Source organism: Cetorhinus maximus, chromosome 19 (assembly GCF_964194155.1).
Source record: "Cetorhinus maximus chromosome 19, sCetMax3.hap1.1, whole genome shotgun sequence".
Lineage (NCBI taxonomy): Eukaryota > Metazoa > Chordata > Chondrichthyes > Lamniformes > Cetorhinidae > Cetorhinus > Cetorhinus maximus.
In genome coordinates this window covers 54,763,655-54,790,804 of record NC_135897.1, presented here as the reverse complement: position 1 = coordinate 54,790,804, position 27,150 = coordinate 54,763,655, and the positions used below count along the sequence as shown (strand labels likewise).

The following is a 27,150-nucleotide window of genomic DNA, read 5'->3' as shown; positions in this document are numbered from 1 at the left end:
GCCAGCAGCCCGTGGGGGTGCAACTTATACCTCAGGGTTCCTTTATCCTGGGGAAGGCCTGTCGCTGCCTAGTTAATGACATGATTTGCATTTAATTCGGTGGACCTTACAATGCTAGACCTGTAAAGCAATAGAAATGTAAAACAAGTAGCTCTTGAATGGGGTCACCGGACTGTGAAATGCTGGGAAGTGGCAAAAGTGTGAATCATGCACCAGCTCATTATGGCCAAATCCAACCTTATGTATGACATCAAAGAACATGGGGGAGAAATTGGTTCGGACCAATAATTGGTTGGGAATTTAGCAATCTCACCCAATCCCATTAACATGCGCATGCGCATGAAAGAGCGCACTCATCTCCCTGAGGCTAAGTGCTGTTTCAGGGAGATCGGCTCCTGTGTGAAAAATTTTTAAAAACAGAACAGATAAATTCCCCTGACATGTCCCCTCATGTGACACTGTCACATGAGTTGGGACATGTCCTTCACTTTCATTGACACGTTTATTAAAAATTTTAAAACCTACATGAAACCTCATCCTGACCGTGGATGAGGTTTTCTGCTTTTTCTGAAGCCCGCCAGGGCTCCTGGCCTGCCCGCCAATCTTAAGGTTGGACGGGCAGGTCCATTAATCACTTTAACTACTTTGTCAATGGCCCTGTCCCCCGCTCGCCGACCAGGAAATCCTGGCCTGTGTGTCTATTGTTCCCAAAGATTACTGGTAAAATTGGTATGATGAGAGATTTTTATTATTAGGGAGGTAAAATACAAAGACATAGGGCAGATTCTTCTGGCTGGCGTGCAGGTGGCGGAGTCCGCATGCCAGCACTTAAAATGTCGCGTGCTGATGTCATGCGAGCATCCCGACGTCAGCGCATGGAATCGCAATATTTCAGTCGGCGGGCGCGCTATGCAGCGGGACGCGTGCCCGCCATTAATTAAAGGCCTCGTTAAGGCCCTTAACTTGCCAATCATCGACGATTTTGAGGGACCCGTGTGAACTTCGGCTCGGCGCACGGGCCCAAGGGGCAGGTGGGTAGGTAATTTTTTTACAAACCTCACCCAGTGGTGGGTTGAGGTTTGATAGCGGTTTTAAAAAAGTTTAATAAAGTTTTTGTTTATTTCATTTCCATTTTCCATCTCATGTGACATTTTCACATGAGGGGGACATGTTAATAAATTTTTTATTGTTCTATTTTTTATTTTTGCCAGCCTTTCAGCGATCTCTCTGAGGCAGCACTTTGCTTCAGGGAGATGCGCTCTCTTTCTCACGCATGCGCGAAAGAACGCACTCTGACAGTTGGGGAATCCCTCCCCCCCGCACAGGAAGTGGATAGCGCTTCCTGTCGGGCGGCCCGCCGGGTGGGCCTAAATTGGCCCGTCCACTTAAAATGGTGGCAGGGCCCGTTTCGGCGGCGGCAATCAACTGCCCGCCCGCCGCCGAGCTGGTGGGGCCCGCCTGCCCATCAAGGGCAAAATTCTGCGCATAGTGAAACAATGAGAATTTGCATTCAAAGAGGAAAATATCTTTAAAGGAGAGAAGGTTGTGTGTAAGGGCAGGCATTCTAAGAAGTAACACAAGTGTGAAAAGTCTACAGCATCTAAGCCTCAAGCTGCTGTCTACAAAGAACTGAAGCTGAGAAAATCTCACTTTGAATTTGACTGTTCTGGATATTATGTGTTACTTTGCCTGGGTCTTTTAAAATCTATGTGTCTTACTGTTGCCTTGATGAAAGTGTAACTGGGAGTTATATTACCTAGGAGATTTAGAAGTTATCATAATGGTAATTTGTAGATCTATGTATTTGCTTAAAATCATTTCTTCTATTAATAAAGGTTTAATTTAGTTTAGTAAAAAACCTATAAGACTTGGTTGTCTTATTACTATTGAATTCAAGGCACGCATCTTGAAATTTATACAAATTGCAAAACAGTTGTGGCGTTGTTTCAAGTTTCCCTTTGGGATTTCAGCAGCTCGGATTTTACCATCGGCTATGCCACAACAATTATCAAGACCCTTCCATCTCCCTTGCCAATCACATCATAGAAGCACTGTAATAAACAAAATTAGCACAGAAGCCAGGCACTCAAGGTTTGCACGAAGGCACTTTTTAATCCTTTGTGCTCAATGTAAGAAATTGTCAAATGAAGGATGCTGAAATATTTTGGGTGTAAACATTTTGTGAGGGTTACTGTTGGGTTCAATATTCCTTACAAAATACGTGTACACAGTAAGGTGTACTATATGCCCTCATGGTGTAACTCATCTTTTGCCCTCTCCTATTGAAGGACCACAGCCTTTACATCAATCTAGTGTCTCTACTGGAAGTGGCTTCTGTATTTTTTCATTATTCCCCTCTCCATAATTTTTTGTTGTTCTTAGAAGTCCAAGCGCAGAGGTCAGTCAATTGTGAACTTGTGAAACATGCAACACAACACTGTTAGTCTGCCAGCATTTCCTGATATTCTACATTGCTATGCTGCGCACAAGTAATTTAAGCAGCTTAGACATTGTTTCAAGACACCAAAAATCAACTCAATAAGACACGCTATATAGAGCCAAAAGTGCTTTGTGTCTGTTCTGTAGTATTTTTGAAGGCTTTTACAGAAGGTTAGCCCAATCCTGAAGCCAATTTCCAATTGATCTTCCTTGAAAAAGTCAAGGTAGAAGCATATCTTCAGATGTTTCCAAGGAGGCATGCAACTCGGTGTGCGAGTTTGAGGTGTACTGTCAGAGCACTTACACATTTATGGAGTGCAATACCTTTCCATTCTTTAATGTGCTGGTGTTCAAATAAAGTCATTGTATCGTAAACACTGAAGAAGCCATTATAGTCATTAAGCTGACGTGATAGTTTTGGGTAAATTGGTAATTGGTGGTGCAATGTTCAAAGTAGGTATCTGAGACTTCCCTGACGCAACCTGGACAGCATACTAGCTCATGTTCAGGATCCAGATGTAAAAGGCTCAGTGCTATTGTTGTTTGGCCCAGCTGATAGCATACTTGCCTCTGAATCAGACTTACTACGGGCAGGATTTTGCCCTTGGTGGGCGTGCGGGCCCCACCGACTCGGTGGCTGGTGGACAGCTGACCCCCGCCACCATTTTGAGTGGGCGGGCCAATTAAGGCCCGCCCAACGGCCTGCCCAACAGGAAGTGCTATGCGCTTCCTGTGCGGGGGTTGGAGGAATTCCCCATCTGTCAAAGTGCGCTCTTTTGCGCAAGCGAGCGTAAGAGTGCACTGCTCCCTGAGGCAAAGTGCTGTCTCAGTGAGTTTACTGACAGGTAAGAAGTCAAAAAATAGAGAAATATTAAAATTATTAACATGTCCCCCTCATGTGACAATGTCGCACGAGATGGGACATGTTAATAAGAAACACATAAAGTTTATTAAATTTTTAAAAAACAGACATGAAACTTCATCCCGCCAGTGGATGAAGTTTCATTAATAATCTGGAGCCCGCTGGGGCTCCTGGCCTGCCCACCAACCTTAAGCTTGGATGGGCAGGTCTTTAACAAGGTTAATTAGCCTGTCAATGACCTTAATTGGCCATTGACAAGTCTGCGGGCGGACAGCTGATTTCGCTGTTACCCGCCTTCCTGAAGATTTAAATGGACTGGGTCATTTTCCCCTTGGCGAGCGGGCCCCGCCCCCAAATTGCCGAGGGGAAAATCCTGGCCGACAGATCATGAGCACATAATCCAGGCTTGTCCCTGAAGTACAATAGAGACTACGGCCAGAATTTTCCACCCCCGCTGGCATTGGGTGTCACGGTGGGCGTGAGCGGACAATATTACGGGAAGGCCAAAAATCAGCTTCACACCACCGTGAAACCAGTTTGCGATCGTCCGCTCTACCCATCAATGGCGGGCCACGTTTCCTGCTGCCACATGTCGGGAACGTCATCTTAATACATCTCCATATAATTATAAGCCCTGCTCATCAGAATCACCCACCACGTCAAATTTACTACCCATGTCGGCAAGAAAACATGCAGGCCTACAGCACATCTGGACAAGTGTGACGTGCAGAAGTCGGGACTTACCGTTGGGGCCTTCCTCACATTGCGGACATCTGAGCAACAGAAGATGCTGGAGCCCTACAGCTACCGGACCCTGGAAGAACACGTGCATCACATGCTGGGTGGATTTTCATGGACATGGCTCTGCCATGAAGCAGCTCATGGAAGGTGCAAGGTCTCCGTTGATGTCTGGTGTCTGCTTCAGGACAACAGGGTCTTGGCCATGGGCTGCTTCAGATGATTGTCGACGGGGGGAGAGGAAGGTCTAGTTGTATGTGGAAGAGGAAGGTGTACCGGGATGGTGGGAGAGGAAGTTCTAGGTTTGACTGGGAGAGGAAGGTGTACTGGGGGGTTAGGTGGGGAAGGGGGGGGAACTAAGGTGTTGGGGATGGGGAACAAAGGTGTGAGGTGGGGGGGGGGGGGCGTTGAGGTTATGGGGGAGTGAGTACGGAGAAGGAAGGTGTAACAGGGGAGAATGTGGCAATTGGGGAGGTAGGTGTAAGGGGGGAGGAAGTTGTAAGGGAAGGAGTTCGGGGGAAGGAAGGAGTTTGGGGGTTGGAAGGAGTACGGAGGTGGAAAGAAGTCCAGGGGGAGGAAGAAGTTCCAAAGGTGGAAGGAGTTCAGGGGGAGGAAGGAGTCTCGGGGGAGGAGGGAGTAAGGGTGGGGAAGGGAGTAAGGATGAAGGAGGGCGTAAGGGGTAGGGGAATGTCCAGGGAAATGTGCATGGAGAGGGCCTGTGGAGTTGATGACTGAGGGGAGTGAACTGAGGGTGGGCTTGATAGGAGAGGATGGTGAATATGAGGGCAGAGTGAGCCGGTATGTTGGGAGGATGAGAGTGCGTCGCTAGCAGTAGACGGAATGGCGAGGATGGTTGGTGGGGATTCAGAGGCAGACATGGACACTGGGTGTGGGAAGGGAGAGATCGGGGAGTTCAATATGGATGAAGATGGGGATTCTCAGGAAGATTGGGTTTGTGCACATTCACCTGGACAAACTGGAAAAAGGGTTCTGACTGGTAGATGATGGTGGGGAGGTGGAAGGTGATGCCAGGGGGGTCGACAGTGATGGGGCAAAGGACTTGGGTGACTGGGGGAGGGGAAAGGACAGGGGAGCTGAAAACAGACCTTACAACAACCAACCTTCTGAATTTGAAAGTGAGGGAAGCCTCATGTTAGACGGGTACAGGTGCTGCATGGGAGTGTGATCAGTGGGTGGGTGGAAATGCAGCTCAGATGGACGACTGACAGAGAATCCCAGCAGGCAGCACTGAAAATGCTCGGGACATTGAGGTGAGTGTGATGGAGGAAGGCTCAGCATGCATGGGGAGTGCTTGCAGAAGGCCCTGAAAGGCCCTGCCAAACACACACTCTTCTCCTCCGAGAGTCACTTGTGGCCTGGCTACCTGTGCTTGAACTGCCAGTGGTGGGGGGAATCAAGGGCAGACTCGCGAACCCTGTCAATGAAGCTGAAAGACACCATTATACGGTATTCAGTGAAAGTGAATATACTTTTGATTATAAAGTGACAAAATGTGTTCATCCATGCAACCACTTGTGATCAGAAGTTATTAACTTTTCTAGGCCTACCACTTCTTCTAGGTGCTGCCCTGACATCCGTAGCAGGGGTGGAGACAGCCTATGCAATGGTTGGTCCTGTTGCCTCTGATGACTTATGTGTGGGTCCTCTGGAGAGCTGAGGCCTTGAGGGCCCTGGCTAGCTTTGGCTGTCCTCCTGTGGGCCAGATGCTCCCTCTGCGGTGACAGAGGATGAGGTTGAGGGAATCACAGGCAAGGGGGACTTGGAGGGAGAGAAAAGCCTCTACTATTCATGAGTCGGTGACCCAGGGATGTCCAACTGCTGCTCTTCTCCCTTCAGGTGCCCGAGGGCCCTGCCCTGACTCCTTGAGGGGAAGGTGCACTGTTTCCCTCTCGCGTTGCCACTGCAGGAACTTGCCCATGGCTACCGCGATGGAGTGCAGATCTGCGTGCATCTTCGCGTTCTGCTGGACCAGGATCTCTATGGCATCCGCCATCCTCCCCATGGAGACCTCCATACGTACACTTGTGGGCACCACTTCATCAGAGAGCAGGCAGATGCACTCCTCCAACTCGCGTGCCACTCTGCTGAGTTGCACCTAACAACTCTGCGTGATGTTTCCCCGCCTTCTGCTGACTTTCCACAATGAGTTGGAAAGCCAAATCCCGAGGCTCGTCATCTGACTTGGAGCACACAGATGCCTCTTCCCCAGTAGTTCTCCAAGTATCGGGGAGTTCAGCTGAACCTGCCTCCTCCTGCTGCGGACATGAGTCCATGTGGTGACTACCAGATTGTGAACCCGAACCTGCTCTAAATCAGAGGCGTGTGTCTCTATGGTGGTGGAGGGTGTGGGTAAGCACTGTGACGGGTCTTCCAGGCTGCTTATTTCCAGCCCTTCAATGAAGGAGGTGTCGTCTGCGCTGGAGGTGAGGATGTGGATGAAGCTGAGGGACTGAGGGTGTTGGTCGCTTGACAGAACTCCCTGTGAACCAAAGTAGAGATGATCAGTGCATGGCAGCAGAGTCAAAAGGAGAGAGCACTCACAGTTGCCTTGAAAGAGGGATGATGTGATGCAGGATCCTCATGTGGATGTTCACTGCTGACCTCACCGTTGTGCAGGCACAGTCCATGTCTTCCTCAGTCAGCGCGATGGCACACTCCGCAAAGTGAGGGGTCTAATGTGGGCCACTCCACCCCCTGGTCTGGGACCTCTTCCTGCTGATGTGAGCCAGCTTCTTCATGAAAACAGTTGGAGAGAGTGTGAGTAGGACACATGGCACTGCGTGGAGTGTTTGTATGGTGGGCAGAGCCATGGATGGGATGAGAATGCGAGCTCCAGAGGATATGAGCCTGATGAAGATGTGTGGGTGTATGTGAAATTTAGTGTTGTTGTTCCTTGAGGTGTGAGATCTCTGTGGATGTGTGATGGGTTTGTGAGTGTGAGTTGAGGGTGATGAGAAGAGTGGCTTACCATAGCGCAATGGATGAGACCATTCATCCTCTTTCTGCACTGATTGGCTGTCCTCTTTTGTAGGGCATTGGCACTGACCACTGCCTCCCATGCTGGATTGGTGATCTTGCTTGCTTTGCCTAGAGGACATCATGGCAAGCCTCCACTGCGTCCAGCAGGCGACCGAGGGTGGCATCGCTAAACCTGGGGGGCAGCATATTTCGTCCCTTTGGCAGCCATCAGTTCTCAGCAGCTTCCTGTTCCTTGAAGAGTGCTAGCTCTATGCAGGAGCGACCTTTACATATGGCACCCAGATTACTGAAGGCCTGAGGTGACAGTGGGGCAGATGAATCAGAGGTTGCCCCACCAACAATCCGGCACCTTTCCCGAAAATGAATTATTACTGAGGTGGGTCACGCCAGGAAGGGGACAATGTGACGTGAAAAGCCACCGTTATGGCTAGCGGGCAAAATGTCCTTTTTCCTGCCCGCTACCGCACTTAGTACAAATCTGGAATGATTCGACCCTAAGTTGTTTGTTGGAGGGCTGTTTCCTTCAGATGCAATGTTAAACCAAGGCCCTGTCTCCCAACCCTGAAAAGAAAGCTCTCTAGTCCACCATGTTATACCAAGGTCTCTATGCCTTGTACCTTCTTGTCAGTTGAATTGTTCAATGCTAACTACCCATTTAATGGTCCATTTAAAATTCAGCTCTGTAACAAGAGTTTAATAAACATCAATTCTGAAGTGAAAAAAGAGACCAGCTTCCATAAAAGTGACGTGAGCAATGAAGATGAAATATGTACCATGGTATTAAGCCATAAAAATTTATGGACTCCAGCTGCCTCTAAAATTTCCTTGAGCATAAGAATATGAACTGTCTTCGCCTCACTCTACATTTGCAGGGTCAGAACTCTAAGTGCAACATCGAACATTCCAGAGTATTAAATTCAGTTTCCTGTCAGCAAAGTTGAAGAAACAAATGAAACACATTTTCACATTAAGACAAAGAGCAGAACTTACCCTAAATATTTGACTATTTGGGGTAACTCTGCCAAAACTTAAATACAAGCAGCTATTCCATCTTAAACAGTCTCTATCCGTTAGCTGGAATTATAGGGTTATGTGTGAATTAAGCAGACCTGAGAGCCACTTACTAGTAAAAATCACCCTTTCGGAAAATGAGTTCAAATGCACTGTTAGTTGCTTTTGTTGGATCTGAGTTTGAAAATTGCAGCATTAACTTAGTACCATAGACTGTCATGTGGAAAACTAGGTCATTGAAATAAAATCACTTCACGCTGAACACAGCAATGAAACCTCTCGGTGAAAAAAAATCTTAAAGCAACATATATTGAAATTAAATCCAGCTATTCCATCAAATTGTCAGAATATTTGGCATCAACATAATAGCCACTAAATATGCAGGCTTAATCCAAACTACTTTCATCAAGTAAAAGAAAATTATGAATCGAGGATGACATGAAGGCCATTGTACAAATGAGAATAATTTCTCCAAGAAACAGAGGACTCAACAAGGTGCTGGTAAGAAAGTAGTTTCACAACGTAAAGATCACAGGATACTTGAATCCATCAACTTCAATTGTGATTAGTTTTACCAGTTACAGGCTGAAGCTGCAAGGGTTCCTAATTATATTGGAGCATTCCATTTCTCTGCAGTTGGTTGAACTTGGCTTCCAGGATGACAGCAGTAACACCTCCTGTTGACCAGTCAGTAGACAGGGGGTGGTAATAAAGAAATATACAAAATAGACTATGCTATTCCAAATACTAGAGGAAGTTTCAAGAAAGTATGCAGCCATTTGGGAGGAGTAATGCTTTACTTCAAAAGATCAGCGATTTGAGCATTCTGCAGTATATACTTAACAACTTGAATGAGTATAATCCACTCACAAATAAGACTGAAGATTCGTTGTTAGTATTCATCATGGCATTGTGAAAACTGTCCTCAAATTGAGTGACATCCTCAAATTGTCACATGTATTTGTCAATCAACTAACAGTCTTAAAATAGTAATACTAGATTCCTAGTTGACTTGTATCAAATAGAAGAATTTGAAATTTAAGCTTTAATAATAAACTTTATTTTTCATTAGAAAAGTTCTTTTTTTGTCATTTTACTTCATTACATTTCTACTTCAGGTCACTATGACTCGTTTTTATGTATAAAATAGGCTGCATTGCCAAGAAAGTCTTCTTCAAAAACAAACTCCACTCTCAACTAAGGGTGTCTCCTACAGATTGTTGTAATGAATCACTACTATAAAACATTGCATTACCAATTGCCAAACGCTGGCAATGGCATTGAGTTTGATGCACAAAACAAAAGAAACAGGCACAAAGAAATACCATAAACTTCTTAAATAATTTAATTGCAAAAGTTTTTTTTAAAAATATTTCTACAAATGCAAGAATGCATCATTTTTCACCATTAAATACATCTCAATATTTTAAAAAGTTTGCAAAATACTATACAGGTATGTTTTCCAAAGTGACTGGAAGACAGCCATTAGGTCTTTCTACAAAAGATTAGCCACTGTAAGGCTATTACAGAAATACTAAGTGGAAAGATTACTTGAGAGGAAATGGTGGGCCAGGTTATTAAAGCTTGCACCAAATTCACAGCAACATAACCAAATGTATTATCTTGGTCACAGATGTCATGCAGACACCGTGAACGACTACTGAATAACCTATCACAACAAATAGTTTGAAATTATTTTTTACAACATCGTGTTATCTTACAGAACAATTTGGGATTAAAGGTCTACTTTTGTGATTTAGGATTGCAGAACATCAAAAGTTAACTGTTGCATTCTGCACATTTTGCCTTGTCTATGTACAATACAGGCATATGCCATTTAGAGTGGCAAAATATACATGGTCTGTATTTATTGTTTAAAGCCCACACATTAACAAAGGAAAATATCTAATAGTATGTACAAATGTACAGTCTCCTCTGCCATATTTTCTTGGAATATTGAGTAAGGGGAGGTTTGTGGATGAACTAAGAATGATGTACTAAGAATACAACCTAAATTAAAAATGCTTATTGCCTTTTCCATATTTTGTTCCACAATTACAGACTCTCTGCACTCAATTGTTTACAAAGGTTTTATCTGTTCTTTAGAAAAAATAAAATTTCCTGTCTTTTGGCAATGACAACAAAATTTAACAGCACTTGATTAAACAGATGGCCATGAAGTTTCTTCAGTCATGTACAGTCACTCATTTTTCTTGCCAGCTCTCACAGTTAAAGGTTCTAAATCATTTTGGTGGTTTAGTCTCTGCTTCTACCATTCCGAAAGTTCTGTCCAACTCTTCTCCCATAGGTGACAACTTCATAAATTTCAGATGGAAACCAAAGAAATCCCAATAATAAAGTCCAGAAGAAAGACTCTGTCCTGCATTACAGCAGTTTTGAATCAGTCAGAATCAGTTCATTGTTGAGGCTCCTGTCATCCATCTTTACCCAGGTGTTACTTGATTGAACACTGTAAGAGCTGTTTCATACTATTCTTGGCACAGCATTTCCTTCACTTGCCAGTGCACAGGTAGAGCCAATACATCCAGTAACCATAAATTATAAGAACACCTGGAAACTTCGAGTGAAATCTTATATGCATGATAGCTGGTCATGTTTACTTTCACTTCCCTCTCAAGATATAATTATCTTGATGCCAGTATTCAATGCTCAAGTGCCACACAAGTTGTGAAGAAAGGTCATTTTGAACCAAAAGGTGTAAGCACACCTTGAAGGCATTCCTGTTTAGCTATTCCAATCTGGTTTTATTGCAAGCTGAGAATTAGGGACAAACTCAGAGTCTAGTTACAAGGTTGCCACGCTATATACAGAATTATTCAAATTTTTTGTTTTTTTTTTCATAGATGGTGCTCTGAAGGAATGCAACACACAAGATGAGTTTCAAACCTGTGATCCAATATTTCATGTGGCATCTTGACACTTCGATTTTAAATAATACATCTTCAATATGAAGACTTAATGTATACTGGCTTCTGGGCAGATCTTGTCTCCTGTGGCAACTCTTGATAGTCTTTGATATTGTCACAGGTTTGATGCAATAGGAGTAAGATTCCATGAAACAAACCAATTGCCCAGAAGATATAACTATTTTCAGACTGCATTCCTTTTTGGAGCCCTTTCAGACATTTTTCAATTCATGCTACAATTATCCTTGAACTGAGGGTTGACTTGAAATAATAGTTCTAGGTGCTCCACACAGGAAAAACTGGAAGCCAGGCACTGCACGCAATTATTCTACTTGACTTCAAACTTAATCAGTTCCAGAGTCTCTTGCTGTCAGACCTGCACTGGAAGCGTCTGGTTCATCTGTAACCTCATGTCCTGAATGCTGCCGAGAATCTTCTTCTGGTGCCCAGCCAACGTTACTCCTATCCTCAGCAAGTCCCTGCAACAGAATGTACATTTGTTACATTTTCTTTGGCAAGTTATTTTGATTGTCTTCCAATAACAAAATACAAAATATGTTTAATAATTCAATACTGGTGTCCTCAGAATGTTCTTTTTGCCTCCAAAGCCATGAAAAGTTCATTTTCCAAAATGTATGAGGAATTTAAAGGCAATGTTTCACAAATATCCTAATTACTGACTTTGGTTTATGACATTTCTTTTTGGTACTTCTCTTCACCTTCTAATCTTCACCTTCTAAGGTTTTTCTATTAAGTATAATACTTTTGAATTATTTATTTTTTTAACTAAAAAAAATATAACTAGGATTACACAATATAGCCTTTAAATGCATCCCAGCTAGTTTATTGACATATGTCCAATGAACACTGGGGAGTTAGAATTTCTTTTTGGAATTGGAAAAAGTCCTTTTTGATATCTCTCAATCCCAGCTTCTCACTTATTAATACTATGCGTAATATTCCTGATCTACAAATAAATTCTATGGCCTAATGAAGAAAAAAAAATACATGTAATTATTTGGTCCCAATGATGGAAAAATACTTGTAAGTATTTGATATCCTAAAACTCAAGCATGAAGCCAGTTCCCCTTCAAGTCACACATCATCCTGACTTGAAACTTCCTTCACTGTTGCCGGGTCAATAACCTGGAACTCCCTTCCTAACAGCACAGTGGGTGTACCTACACCAAATGGATTGCAGCGGTTCAAGAAGGTGGCTCACCACTACCGTCTCAAGGGCACTTAGGGGTGGGCATCAAATGCTGGCCTTGCCAACAACGCTCACATCTCATGAGAAAAATATTTTTAATATAACTTCCACTTGGTATTCTAGGGACATAGTCTGCACTTTATGTATAAAGCAAATCTTGATTAAAATGGCTGCTCCAGTTGTGCATGTTTTTGTCTCAGCCTTAGTTCATAACAAATTTCATGAACAGGCTAGAGAAAGTGATGAGGGTAAATACTTACTCTGCTGTCATCTGAGCAACCAAGTCGAAAGAGGTGAACCCAGCATTAATAAAATTCTCCTTGTACCGACCCATTTTAATTGCATCTAGCCAGTCTCCCACTGTGGTGAATGTGGTGTAGTCAGGAACAGTACGGTCCAAAAGAGGCTGGGAAGGACTGTGGGGAAGATAAGACAAAATCAGTCCACACCTAAAGCCCTGCTTACATCAGTATCCAGAGTGAGTCTGAAACAAGTCACTTCAGGTACTGAGCTTGATAAGGATCACAGCTGCCCTGTTTACATTACTTCTCATAGCGGTTCAGTTCTGACCATTGATAATCGACTGAGCATGTCTATACTGCTTCAAGATGCAACGTGGTGAAAGTGCTAACATCAACTGCTACTGATGTTTCCTGTTAACATCTGCATTGCCCATGTAACTATAAAGCTAATGTGTCAATGTTACTTCAAGTTTTTTTTTGTTTGCAGGGTCCTCACTCTGAAGTGGTATTCAAATTACAATTACAAGTTACTTGCCCCTTGACTAAAAAGACTTGTTTATATATGTCTCTTGTTCACCTTGAACTATGTGTTGAATTTTAACTGGACGAAATACCAGAAAGGAACAAAATAATTCTTCAACATCAATGATGAGTGAGATGGAAAAATTGAAACAAACCTCAAAGAAGTGAAACTGGTGAAGTTAAGACAGAAGAAATGAAGGGAGAAACAGAGCATTTTATTTTTATGTTTCTTATTGTTCAGTGATGAAAGTATTCAAATCCTGACCAGATGGTAAATGGAATTTTCCAGCATCATGTTTATGTTGTAACCTGCCCCGGGGAGAAGAATTTCTGTGTTGACTACTCTGTATACTCTGGCACAGTTTATTCTGGAGCTGTCTGTGTTACAGTGACAATGTTATGCAATACAAAAAGCTTGCCAACAGCTAGAAGTCCTTTGTAATACTTCTCTGCTGAAGTTCTAGTTGTGCAGTTTTAGAGAATTTTGTTTTATTCTTTACTATGGCTGGATTTTGCAGTGGTAACGATGATGGCAAAACTGTCAGCATTCACTGCCATTACCCCTCTGAAACTGACAGCAACTTCTGGAGTCTACATATGCACAGTTAAATGCTGAAATCCAAAAGTTGCTGTCAGTGATTCTACCCTTCTTCAAGTGGTGCACTGTTAAGGTCCCCCAAGATGCAGTCAATTAGAAATCATTGACTGACATGAACTTCCAATGTTAAGCTATTTGTCTTGCTGTAAAGACTTTTGAAAAAATTACCCTGTTTAATGAGGTGTAACTGATTTTTAAAGGCATACTGGTTCATAAATACTGCTCAACAGCCTCATTGGCCCTGAAACAGTACTTTCATATTTATTGAATGTCAAATTTCTCCATTATGATAAAAATATCCTGTATATTTTTAAGTAATATATATTGTTAAATTTGTTTATGATGTTTTAGCTTTTACTTTAATCCTGCTTGTATACCCCAATCTTATATTTGTTACTCATAAAATTCAAATTAAAAGTGAAGGGAGTCACTGGTTGTTACTTTCTTATTTGCTGTCTTAATTGTTTTATTGTTTGAATACGTCAATTTTTAAAAAAATCATTCATGGGTGTAGGTGGCAAGGCCAGCATGTATTGCCCATCCTGAATTACCCTTGAGAAGGTGGCGGTGAGCCGCCTTCTTGAACTGCTGCAGTCCATGTGGCGATTAGTTACTTGCCCTGCTTGATGACATTACTGCTGTTGGATACCTGGAGATCACTGTGGGCGGGATTTTCCAGTCCCGCCCACCGCGGGACCGGAAATTCCCAACCGAAGTCAATGGAACTTTTGCTGGTCCGTCAAATTTTCTGTCCTGCCCGTGACGATTCCCGCGACAGGCGGGACCAGAAAATCCCACCCCGTGACTTTGGTGTCAGATTGAAACTGACGTCAGGAGAAGTGAAATCCACACCTCAGAGATTGCTAAACCTTTGTGGGCAGCCTTCTTCAAGGTCAGTGGTGAGTGCTGTTGCTTCACTGCTGTCTGTGAAATCCAGCCCTAGGTGTCTGATCCTTTACATAGGGAACCAAAATCACCGTATTAGGTTTCCTTCATAACAAAACAATAAGACATTAGTTGGTTTCTTTGTATTAAACATATTAAAGTATATAAATTCCGTGCTTCTAGGTGCAATACATGAAAATACAGCTGTAGCATTTATGCCTATAGTACATAGTTTAGCCAGACTATATGCATATGAAGTATATATATGACATGCACTGAAACCTGAAGAAGATAGTTCAATAAAAAACTACAGTTAAATAGAGTGAGAACAATTAGCAGTGAGGACATCAGGAAAGAATTTGAGGCACAGTTTAGTTGAATACTATACAAAGGTTAGTTTGCTTTGGACATATAAAGTGTTTTATGAGTGCCAATTGCCAAAAAGTTCCTACCAAGGAATCCACAGAAAGATTCAAAGATAATGTAAAACAGACCATACAGGAAATGGATGAGAATTTTTGAGGAAACAGATCAAGCAGGCATGATTAGACAGCCCTAGTTAATGACCCATCCTGTCACATGGGCCAATATTGGAATTAATCTGTTAACTAATGATGACATTTATGATACATACATGATTAAAAGCACAAAATGTATTAGCCCCTTTGGATATTTGGGACTGCGGACCATATCATTGACAGCTGAGCATTAGAGCCAGGATAGAGGTATGGAATGAGTCAAGGTTGTGGTAGATGTACTGTTACTTAAAGAAAATAATTAGAGGATCTGTTTCTCTGCACCACCATGCAGGGGCATGTAGTACTTTCTCAAAGGCAGGTCTCATTTGCCCTTAGTTGAAGGAATAAAGAAAAATGTCCCAGTCTCTTTCAGAGCACAAATCCTCTTAAGTTGCTTTTTCATTTTTTTCCCCTTAAACTTTGAAAATTAGGAAAATAATGCCTGATAGGCACTCTACATATCATTCCTTACATATGCTAAAGCTGAAATGGCCATTCAGCGCATGTGTTTCATTCACTTTCACCTCCAGCAGTGCATAGATCAAAATTAGGATCATATGAATGTAATTTGGTACATCTTTTTTGCTTATACACAAAGAGGGTGGAGAGAAAAGAACAGATGTCTTCAATCTTTCATTCTTGAATAAGCAAACAAGTACTAGGCAGGATCTAAGAATCATCTTTTCCACCCCATCCACCCAATTTTGCCTACTTTCCTAATAATTGCTGATTAAAGTTCCATTGGCATTCGCAAGCCCCTAGTAAATCATCAAGATGACTATACTACCATATGAACTTAGACAGTGAATTCCAGCAGATAATTCATTGATGGGAGGGAATCATAGCCAAATCCACCATCATTCTCACCCAACATCTATACAAAGAAACACTTAAGCTTTAGAGCAAAAACTGTGATCAGCGTTAACCGCAGTAGCTGCTACTAGCTGTTCCTCTATACCCGGCATCAGTTAACTCAGCAGGCTCAGGATTTGACATGAAGATCTAGAAATAGCCTGTGCCCAGCTTTGTGTGCATGAGGAATTTAGTTTGCGCCCTCCCATCCTCCAGCCTGAATACTGGAGTTTTCAATGTTCCTGGCGAAGTGTGAACTGCCTGCCAGGCAAGAAGCTTGGGGTGCTACTAGTGTCACAGCAGCCCTCAGACAAATGGTATGTAGGGGGTCAGGGATTGGAACCTGAGTTGGGAATTGGAGCCTAAGTTGGGGGTTAGGGGGTGCTTTGGTCAGGGCTCCAAGCCAGTGTTGGGGATTGGGGATCAAGGCTGATATTGGAGATGAGAACTGGGATCAGGGCCTGAGATCAGTAGGGCATCGATGCAATAGCTGACAATGAGGAAGGAGCAACAGAGATGGGGGATGGTGCTCTAGTGGAGTGGTGAACTAGTCCTTTGTTGTGAAGCTATTGGCGCACCCATGCTCTTTTGCGGCTCCACGTTCATTTAAGTTACTTACCTCCTTTGATGCAGGCAGCTCCTTGAGCTGTCTCCGTAAATGCAACCCACAATGGCGCAGGCTGCCTCAAGGCAAACCAAACTTGGTGAGGGCACTTCAATAGGTGTTAGGCCCTTTAATTACATACACAAAGGAGCTTTAAAAATTGGGCTTAAAAACCTAAGAGAAATAGCTGCTGAAAATTAGCAGACAATGAAATAAGAAATTCGCCAAGCTCCTCCTCCCAAAATGAGGAGTGCACACAAATATACAGGTGTGGGTAAAGACTGCCTGCTTTTAGCCCTTACCCATTAGGGTGAATGGCGCACCTCTGCGTGGAAATCTGCACACATTTCCTTCCCACCATATTGGGACTTTATTCTGGGTAGCACCCAAAAAACAAGTGTTGCATGAACCACTTTCTATGCCGGGATAATCTTTTTCTGCACAACTCAGTATTACCTTGCATGATTCATTTACACACTGAGTAATCTAGTAAGCTCCGAGCACAATTTGTTAATACTTAACTAGAGTTCCGAAGAAGAGTCATACTGGACTCAAAATATTAACTGTTTCTCTCTCCACAGATGTTGCCAGACCTGCTGAGTTTTTTCAGCACTTTCTGTTTTTATTTCAGATCTCCAGCGTTCGCAGTATTTTGCTTTTAATTAATGCAAGTGATTTATGTCTGAACTTTATTAAATTTGCTTTAAAATACTGCACTTACAAATGAATGAAAGAATACAAACAAAGTTGCATTAGTTACATAGGTGGGTAGACGGGTTAGCTGGTGAAATTAAATGCAGAGAAATATGATTCATTTTGATAGGAAGAATGAAGACAGGCAATACAAACTTAAGGAGTGCAGGAAAAGAGAGAACAGCATGCTTATGCACACAAATCTTTGGCGGTGGAAGGACAAATTGAGGAGGCTGTTGAAAACGTATATGGGAACTTTGACTTTATAGTTTGAGGCATAGGTACATAAGCAAAATGGTTATACTAATCCTTTATAAGACATTGGTTAGACACCAGCTGGAGAACTGTTGTTCTACTTAGAGCAGAGAAAGTTAAGGGGAGATTTGATAGTGGTGTTCAAAATGGTGAATAGCTTTGATAAAGTAAGTAAAGAGAAAGGGTTACCAGTGGTAAAAGGCTCAATAACCAGAGGGCAAAGACTTAAGGTGATTCCTAAAACTCCAGCGGTAACATAAGGAGAAAAATATTTATGAAGCGAGTTGTTATGATCTGAAATGCACTGTTAGAAAGGGAAGTGGAAGTAGATTCAATTCTAACTTTCAAAAGGAAACTGGATAATGCTGGAGGGGAAATAGCAGTGGAGTGGAAGTAATTTAGATAGCTCTTTCAAAGAACCAGCAAAGAGTCAATGAGCTGAATGGCCTCGCTATATCATTTTCTGATCAAAGAAATAGCTGATCATGGCTACGTGGTAGCAAAAAATCATTATTTTGTTGTAGACTCCAAACACTGAAAAAACAGAACATGTCAACTGTCCACCTGACCGGATTTTACAGTGCTGTGTCAACCAAATTTTCTTCTTGTACCAAATTTGAGCAAGTCAGTCCTGAAGCCTGACTCATTAGTTTTATCTGTAGGCTTGTGTCGTCTTGTCATCAATGTGAGCTCTCATATCTTTCATGACCCCCCTCATTCATTCTAATTTATGCACAGTAAAGGGGTTTTAAAAAAAATCCTCAGTGCTTCATGACAGTGAAATTAATTATTTTATACTCCTCAAAAATCCTTAATCATTCTGCCATGAAAGTTTAATTTAAGTTTTGACAAGTGATTCAGGTAGAATTGGAGATTTTCTTTTGAGTTGAAGGCTTCATCTCTGTGACTAGAAGCAGACTTCATCTAATAATCTCCTTAGACTTATATATATATATATATATATATTTAATTAACTTGTCTAAAGCTACTGAAAACTTTCCAGGGCTCATTGTTTATTCCCATCATGCTGATAAGCATTTTTAAAATTTTGTGCACCCACTCATGTAATTAATACACCTTCATTTCTATTCTTCCTACATTCTTTAGCTAGGTTTCTTATCTGTCTTATCAATTAAGGGTCACCTGACCTTATGACCTTTAGTTCAAAACCAAGAAAATCACTTCATTATTGTTTCCTGCCTATCACTCATCAGTAAGGATCTAGATGCACAGACAGAAAGAAAAGATCCAAGCCATTTTGAAAATCCTCAGTGTCTCTCCTTTTGCTGAAGAGTCCATATTATTTTTTGTGGTCCCACAGGTCATCTTACATGACAGGCATTATACCAAAGGCCATTAGATAACCAGGGTCATGACCTATGCATACTCCATGCTTGAGCAGCAGGCGCCAAGATCAAGATATTGAAGTTGATCACTTAAAATGTCAGTATTTTTATTTGTGAATTAAATGTCCTTTCATCAGGTGAAGGTCTTTTTTAAGGCATCCTTATAACTTGAATAAACTAAGGTTACATTATCTAGTATAATGATTAAAAAGGTAGGAAATTAGTCAAAATCAAAAGCTACTGGTACATTTATGTGTGACCTTGGAAACAAAATTTCCACCTTGTAATGAGACATACCCTGGATTTGCAATGGAGACGACCTTCAAACTAGCTGCATTCCGAATGAGTTTGTCCAGTGTGTTTACAATCTGGGCAAATTTTGGCCGGTTGTTACGATCTTTCACCCAGCAGTCCAACATCAATTGATGTAGGGCAGTTGGACAGTCCATTGGAGGGGGCAAACGATAATCCTGTTCCACAGCATTGATAACCTGCAAGGGAATCCAAAGCATTATAAAAGACTGCAATATACCAAGCTCATTTTCCACAGCTCTCCAGACTCTATAATAGTGTCTTTGGAATGAAAAACCACAAATGTCACTCTATTATTTGAGTGGGAAGGCAGACAGAAACCAGGGAACTACAATGGTGTTGGTTTAGCATCAATTGTAGGAAAATTCCTGAAAAACATCATCATATAGTGCCTGAGCACTTGGACAGATTGAACTGATCAAGTTGAATCAACATGGATTTGTGAAACTATGCCACTTCTGACTAATCTAGTTGAATTTTCTGAGGAGGGTTTCTAGCATAGTGGAGAGTGGAATGCTTATATATGCTGTCTACATGGACTTTCAGAAAGCATTTGTTAAGGTTTTGCACAAGAGATCATTAACAAGAATGAGAGCATTGGAACATCACTGCTCAAGTTCCTCAGGGTAGCATCCTAGGCCCATCTATCTTCAGCTGCTTTGTGCTTCCCTCCATCTTAAGGTGGAAAGTTGGACTGTTCGCTGATGACTGTACAGTGTCAGTTCCGATCACAACTCCACAGATGATAAAGAAGCCCGTGCCTGCAAGCAGCAAGAACTGGTCGGCATTCAGGCTTGGACTAATAAGTGGGGAGTAACATTTTAATGATCATCTCCAATTAGAGGGAATCTAACCACCTCCCTTTGACATTCAATAGCATTACCATCGCTGAATCCCCCACTATCAACATCCTGGAGGTTACCATTAACTAGAAACTTAACTGCACCAGCCATATAAATACCATGGCTACAAGAGCAGGTCAGGGGCTGGGAATTCTGTGACGAATAACTCACCTCCTGACTCTCCAATGGCTGTCCACCATCTACAAGGCACAAGTCAGGAATGTGATGGAATATTCTCCACTTGCCTGAATAATTACAACTCCAACAACACTCGAGAAGCTCAACATCATTCAAGACAAACCGATCCATTGACTGGCACTCAGCCACCTTTGTAAAGATTCATTCCCAATACCGTTGACACAGAGTTGCAGCAGTGTGTGCCATCTACAAGGTGCACTTCAGCAACTCACCAAGGCTTCATTGGCAGTACCCTCCAAATCTGTGACCTCTACCACCTAGAAGGACAAGAGCAGCAGGTGCTTGTGAACGCCACCACCTGCAAGTTCCCCTTCAAGTTACATACTATCCTGACTTGGAACTAATAAATAAATATCACTATTTTTTCATTGTCACTGAGTCAAAATCCAGGAACTCCCTACCTAACAGCATTGTGGATGCACCTATACTATATGACTGCAGTGGTTCATGAAGGCAGCTGACCATCATCTTCGCAAAGGAACTGAAGAATGGGCAATGTTGGCCTTTTCAGCAACACTCACTCCCCACGCATGCCTAAAGAAATTTTGAGGTAGCTTATTGATATGCAATGATAGTTGGCTGGAAAGTGGGAGGCAAAGAGTAGGGATAAAATTTAGTTCTCTGATTGACAGGAAATGAAAAGTGGAGTTCTCTAGGGAAGTGTACAGGGCCTCAGCTTTTCACCAAATGAATAATATTAGATGCAGGTATAGAGAGTTGTATGTCTAAGTTTGCAGATGATACTAAGTTCAGAGGCACAGGTGGCTTCAGAATGATATAGATTTGAAGGACAAGAAGCTAGGAAAGGTGGAGGAAGGCTCTGTCAATTAATGATGGTATTAGCACAATAGAGAGGGATGGCCTAAGTTCAGGAAACTAGTTTGTAAAAGTGGTCTGGGTAAAGATGAAAAATGATAAAGGTAAGAAGTTACTTGTGGGAGTGGTGTACAGGCCCCCTAACAGTAACCGCACGATAGGATGGAATATAAAGGAAGAAATAATGGGAGCTTGTCAGTGTTATCATGGGGGATTTTAACCTACATGTAGACTGGAAACATCAGATGGGCAAAGGTAGGGTAAATGCGGACTTCATAGAATATTTTTGGGATAGTTCCTAAGAACAGCACATTCTGGAGCTACCCAGAGAGCAGGCTATACTAGACCTGGCATTGTGCAACGAGATAGGATTAATTGAAAACCTCATAGTGAAGGCACCCCTAGGCAGTAGTGGCCATAATATGACTGGATTTTACATTCAGTTTGAGGGAGAGAAGAGGGAGTCCAAGACCAGTACTTTAAACTTAAATAAGGGCAATTATGAGGGCATGAAAGCAGAGCTAGCTAAAGTGAGCTGACAAATTAGGTTAAGAGATAGGCCAATAAAGATGCAGTAGGAGACATTTAAGGGAATATTTCAGAATACATAGGATAGATACATTCCAATGAAAAAGAAAAAATTCTAGGGGAGGACCCGCCATCTGCGGTAAATTAAAAAAATTAAAGATAGTATCAAACGTAAAGTAAAAGCATATAATTGCGCAAAAATGGGTGGCAGGTCAGAAGATTTGACAGAATATAAAAAACAGTAGATTATGCCTAAAAGATTAATAAGGGAAGGGAAATTAGAGTACAAGAGAAGGCTAGCTAGAAATATTAAAACGAATAGTAAGAGACCTATGGAAAGTGAGTCTGGGGAATTAATAATGGAAAATAAAGAGATTGTAGATGAGTTGAACACATATTTTCCATCAGTCTTCACTATAGAAGATACAAGTAACATCCCAGAAATAGCTGTAAATCAGGAAATGGAAAGAAAGGAGGAACTCAGGAAAATTACAATTACCAGGGAAGAGGTACTAAGCAAATTGTTGGAGCTGCAGGCTGACAAGTCCCTGGGTCTTGATGGACTTCATCTAGCGTCTTAAAAGAAGTGGCTAGTGAGATAGTTGATGCTTTAGTTTTAATTTTCCAAAATTCCCTAGATTCAGGGAAGGTCACTCCTTTATTCAAAAAAGGAGGGAGACAGAAAGCAGGAAATTACAGGCCACTTAGCTTAACATCTGTCACAGGAAAAATGTTAGATGCTATTACTACAGATGTTATAGCAGGGCAGATAGATAAATTCAAGGTAATGAGCAGAGTCAACATAGTTTTGTAAGAGGGAACTCAAGTTTAACAAATTTATTGGAGTTCTTTGAGGAAGTAACGTATGCTGTGGATAAAGCGGAGCTGGTGGATATATTGTACTTAGATTTCCAGAAGGCATTTGATAAGATTATTGCAAAAAAAATAAATGTTCATCGTGGAAGGGGCAACATATTAGCATGGATAGAAGGTTGGCTAGCTAACAGGAAACAGATATTACGCATAAATGGGTCATTTTCTGGTTGGCAAAATGTAACGAGTGGTGTGCCACAGGTATCAGAGCTGAGGCTTCAACTTCTTACAATTTATAAAAATAATTTAGATGAAGGGATTGAAGATATGGTTGTTAAATTTACTGATGATATAAAGATAGGTAGGAAAGTAAGTTGTGACGAGGACATAGGGAGGCTACAAAGGGATAAAGATAGGTTAAGTGAGTGGGCAAAGATTTGGCAAATGGAGTATAATATGGGAAAATGCGAAATTGCCCATTTTGGCAGGGAGAACAAAAAAGAAGCATATTATCTAAATGATGGGATATTGCACTCCACTAGTCACAGTATGCCAACTCGAAAAAGTCCTATTTATGTCAACTCTCTGCTTTCTGTCTGTTAATCAATCCTCTATCCACGCTAATATATCACCCCCAACACAACGATCCCTTTGAAAAAAAGTGAAACTTTTGCAAATAGAAAACCATTGTTGATTAAATATATGCATGCAGTTCAGAGAAGGGTTACTAGACTAATACCTGGAATGGGCAGGTGTTCTTATGAGGAAAGGTTGGACAAGCTAGGCTTGTATCCGCTGGAGTTTAGAAGAGTAAGAGGCAAATTGATTGAAACATTCCTGAGCGGACTTGACAGAGTGGATGTGGAGAGGATGTTTCCTCTTGTGGGAGACTGTAGAACTAGGGGTCACTATTGAAAAATAAGGGGTTGCCCATTTAAGACAGAGATGAAGAGAATTTTTTCCTCTCAAGAGGGTAGTGAGCAGAATCATCCCAGATTTGCACTAAGTGTGGTAGCAAGTGGGTTACCTGCCGGCTGCAATGGCAGCTTCTCACACCGTACTGTCCCAAACCCACCGCGTTATTTTTTTCACTCAGAGGGTCATGAGTCTTTAGAACTCTCTTGAAAAGGTGGTGGAAGCAGAGTCTTTGAACATTTTTAAGACAGAGGTGAATAGATTGTTGGTAAGCAAGGGGGTGATAGGTTATCGGGGGTAGGTGGCATGCAGATTTCAGGTTACTTTCAGATCAGCCATGATCTTATAAAATGGCAGAGCAGGCTCGAGGGGCTGAATGACCTACTCCTGCTCCTTGTTCATATGTTCACACCTCTTACTGCTTCCAGCCCAGGACTGCCACACGGAAGACAGGACGGCCCCGATAGACAAAAAAGCAGTACCACCCCACTTCAGTGACGTGTCCCTCAAGTGCCTTCTGGATGCCGTGGAGGCCCACCGTGATGTCCTCTACCCCCACTCTGGCTGCAGGACGGCCAGTTGCATCACCAGTCCAGCCATGGGAGGCGGTGGCAGCAGTGGTCAGCACCAATGCCCTTCAAAAGAGGACAACCACCCAGTGCCACCACAGGATGAATGGTCTCATCCATTCCATCAAGGTAACTCACTCCTCTTCACTCTCAACTCACACACTCACAAACTCATTACACATCCACAGTGATCACACACCACAAGGGACACCACTAACTCTCACACACACCATTACATCTCCATTAGGCTCATACCCTCTTGAGCTTGCGTCCACATCCTGTCCATGGCTCCGCTCACCTCACAAACATTCCACACCTGCTCACATCAGCAGGGAGAGGTTCCAGACGGGGGCCCCTCACTCACTTTGAGGAGTGTGCCATCGCGCTGACTGGTGAGGATGTGGACATGCCTGTGGTCACGGTGAGATTGGCAGTGAATACCCTCATGAGGATCCTGCACCATATCATCCCTCTCTCTACACAAATGTGAGTGCCCTCTCTCCTGCTTTAAACTCTGTTGCCAAGCACTAATGATCTCTACTTCACAGGGAGCTCTGCCAAGCGACCAACACCTTCAGCCAGCCAAATCCCCAGCTCCATCCAGGTCCTCACCTCCAGCCAAGAAGACACCTCCACCAATGAAGAGCTGGAAATAAGCAGCCTGGAAGACCTGTCATAGCGCTTACCCACACCCTGCACCAGCGCAGAGGCACACACTTCAGTGGGACCTAGATCTAGAGCAGGCTTGGGTTCACAATCTGGTGGTCACTGGATAGACACAGGTCTGCAGCAGGAGGAGGCAGGTTCAGCCGAGCTCCCTGGTACTCAAAGAACTGCTGGGGAAGAGGCATCTGTGAGGTCTGAGTCAGATGACAAACATCTTGCCTCGTTTCCTCCTGCGAGATGAAACGAGGTACCTCAACGTCCCTCCAGGTGCTGCTTCCCCTCAAGGAGTCAGGCCGGGGCCCCCGGGCACCCGAAGGGAGGAGGAGCGGCAGCTGGACACCCCTAGGTTATCCACTCAGCAATCTCAGAGCCTGTCCCCTCCTTCCGAGTCCCCTTTGCTTGTGAGCCCCTCAGCCTCATCCTCTGTCACCACAGAGGGAGCAGCTGGTCAATGAGTGATTCTGGAGGGAGAAGTGTGTGTGTGTGTGTGTGTGTGTGGCAGGGCCTTTTGGAGGCTCGTGCATGCACTCTCCCACGTATGTGGATCCTTCCACACTCATCTCAATGCTGCCAGCTGGGGTTCACTTTCAATGTCCATCTGAGCTGACCTGTCACTCTATCCTCGGTCATTCTCAGCACTCCCTCGTTCCACACCTACCCTCAGTTTACTCCCCAGGAGGCAGTCATGGACTCATCAGCCCTCTCTTGCACGTTCATCTGGACATCGCCCTTTCCGGACCCCTTTCCCCCTCTGGACTCCTTCCCCACCTTAGAACCCTTTTTCCCCACCACCCCGCCCAGACTCCTTCTCCCTTGGTCCTCTGTACCCCCTCTGGACTCCACCCCCATTTAGTTCTTCCACCTTCCTGACTCCTTCAGGCACCCTTACTTTTTCTGCCACCCTTAGTCCTTTCCCCCTCCCAACTCTTTCCTCCACCCTTACTGCTTTCTCCAGCCTTACTCCCTCCCGTCTCTGCACTCTTTCCTCCCCGACTCCCCCCCCACCCTGGACTTTCTCCTCTCTCTGCACTCCTTCCCCCCCTCCGAACTCCTTCCCCTACACCTTCCACCTCCCTTACACATACCTCCCCATTTGCTCTTTTCTCCCATTACCCCCCTCCTCCCTTTGTACTCCCTCTTCCCTCCCCATCTCCCCCACTACCAACCTCCCCCAACAGCACCTTCAATTCCCCTCTCCCAACCTCACCCCATACTGACACCTTTGCTCCTCCCCTTCCAATGTCATCCTATCCTGACACCTCTTCCTTTCCCAGTCGATCCTAGACCTTCTTCTCCCACCCCCCGGTACAGCTTCCTCTCCCAAACACAACTGGACCTTCCTGTCCGCTCCCTTGACCATCATCCTTTGTGAGCTGACCCTCAATGTTGACTTTCTACCTTCTGTGAGCTGCTTCATGTCAGAGCCATGTCCATGAGAATCCACCCAGCATGCCATGGATGTCCCTCCAGTGTGCCATTGCTGTCGGGCTCCAGCATCTTCTGCTCCTCAAATGTCCGCAATGTGCACAAGGCCCTGGCGGTGAGTCCCGGCTTCTGCACGTCAAGACGTGTTCTGCACTGGTGTACAATCACGCCAATGTGGACTGACGATGCAGCGGGGTGGGGGGGTTTAATGATTCCAACGGGCTGGCCTTATAATAATATGCAGATGTATTACAATGAGGTCCCTGACACCCAATGCCATATTGTCCACTCACGTCGCCAAGCACACCCGATGCCAGCGAGCACGGAAAATTCCATCCAGTGAGTCTTTGCAACTCTCTTCCTCAAAAGGTGGTGGAAGCAGAGTCTTTGAATATTTTGAAAACAGAGGTAGGTAGATTCTTGATAAGCAAGGGAGTGAAAGGTTGTCAGGGGTAGGTGAGAATGTGGAGTTAAGGCTACAATCAGTTCTGCCGTTATGTTACTGAATGGTGGGGCAGGCTTGAGGGGTCAAATGGCCTACTCCTACTCCTAATTCATATGTTTGTAAATTGTGTAGATGCAAGAAGAAAGCCAGACTAAGTGATGGAGATAACCAGACTAAATGATTGAGTTCAATGTGAGGATGTGTGTGGGGATCCACTTTGTCTCCAAGAAAGCCAACTCAGAATACTGTCTCAATTATGTGAGACTGGGAGCTATGAATAAGCAAGGAGATTTAGATATACACAAATCACTAAAAGCTAGTGCACAGGTATAAAAAGGAATGAAGGCGGCTAATGGAATGTCATCCTTTATCAAGGGGTTGAAATACAGAATTGCAGAAGTAATACCTCCATTAAACAGCATCTTAGGATAAAATTTTCTGCTCGGTGCCCGGCCCGACCGAGCGTAAAATGACACGTGATGACGTTGGGCGAGCATCCCAATGTCATCGCGCACTTGCGCAATAGTTTGGTCAGCAGGCGTGCACAGGAGTCGGCAGCACGCCCGCCGATAATCAAAAGGCCGATTAAGACCATTAAAGAGTTAATCAAAAGAAATTTTCACTGCCTGTCCAACCTTACAGTTGGCGGGCAGGCGAAAAGGCCAAGTGGTCTTTGCACTTTTTTGGAAACCTCATCCACGAGCGGGATGAGGTTTTCAAAAGCAAATAAAAATAAAATAAAATATTTATTTTTTCATTAATAACGTTCCTGCTCATGTGACAGAGTCACATGAGGGGATATGTTTTATAACATTTATAAAATCTTTTTTAAAAAAAATCAGCTCTGTGCCTCAGGGAGATTTGCAAATGGCACTTGCGCACATGTGCGAAGTCCGCGTTCGCCCCGCTCACACATCCA

The 27,150-nt window shown here is 43.4% G+C and overlaps 1 protein-coding gene across 5 annotated transcripts in view; it reads right to left on the bottom strand.

The window, feature by feature from the left end:
* Positions 1-9,372: 9,372 nt before the first annotated feature.
* Positions 9,373-27,150, bottom strand: part of LOC144693814 (ephrin type-B receptor 3-like) — a 109,591-nt gene continuing 91,813 nt past the window's right edge. For 2 of the 5 annotated variants that reach the window (XM_078563861.1, XM_078563863.1), the window contains exons 14-16: positions 19,000-19,193; positions 12,448-12,603; positions 9,373-11,456 (exon numbers count right to left, since the gene is read on the bottom strand). In XM_078563861.1, coding sequence (XP_078419987.1) covers positions 11,348-11,456; positions 12,448-12,603; positions 19,000-19,193 — 459 coding nt within the window. In that variant the 3' untranslated portion in view covers positions 9,373-11,347. Of the gene's footprint in view, positions 11,457-12,447; positions 12,604-14,401; positions 14,503-18,999; positions 19,194-27,150 lie in introns of those variants that run through there. The other 3 variants (XM_078563864.1, XM_078563866.1, XM_078563865.1) reach the window with 2 other exon arrangements.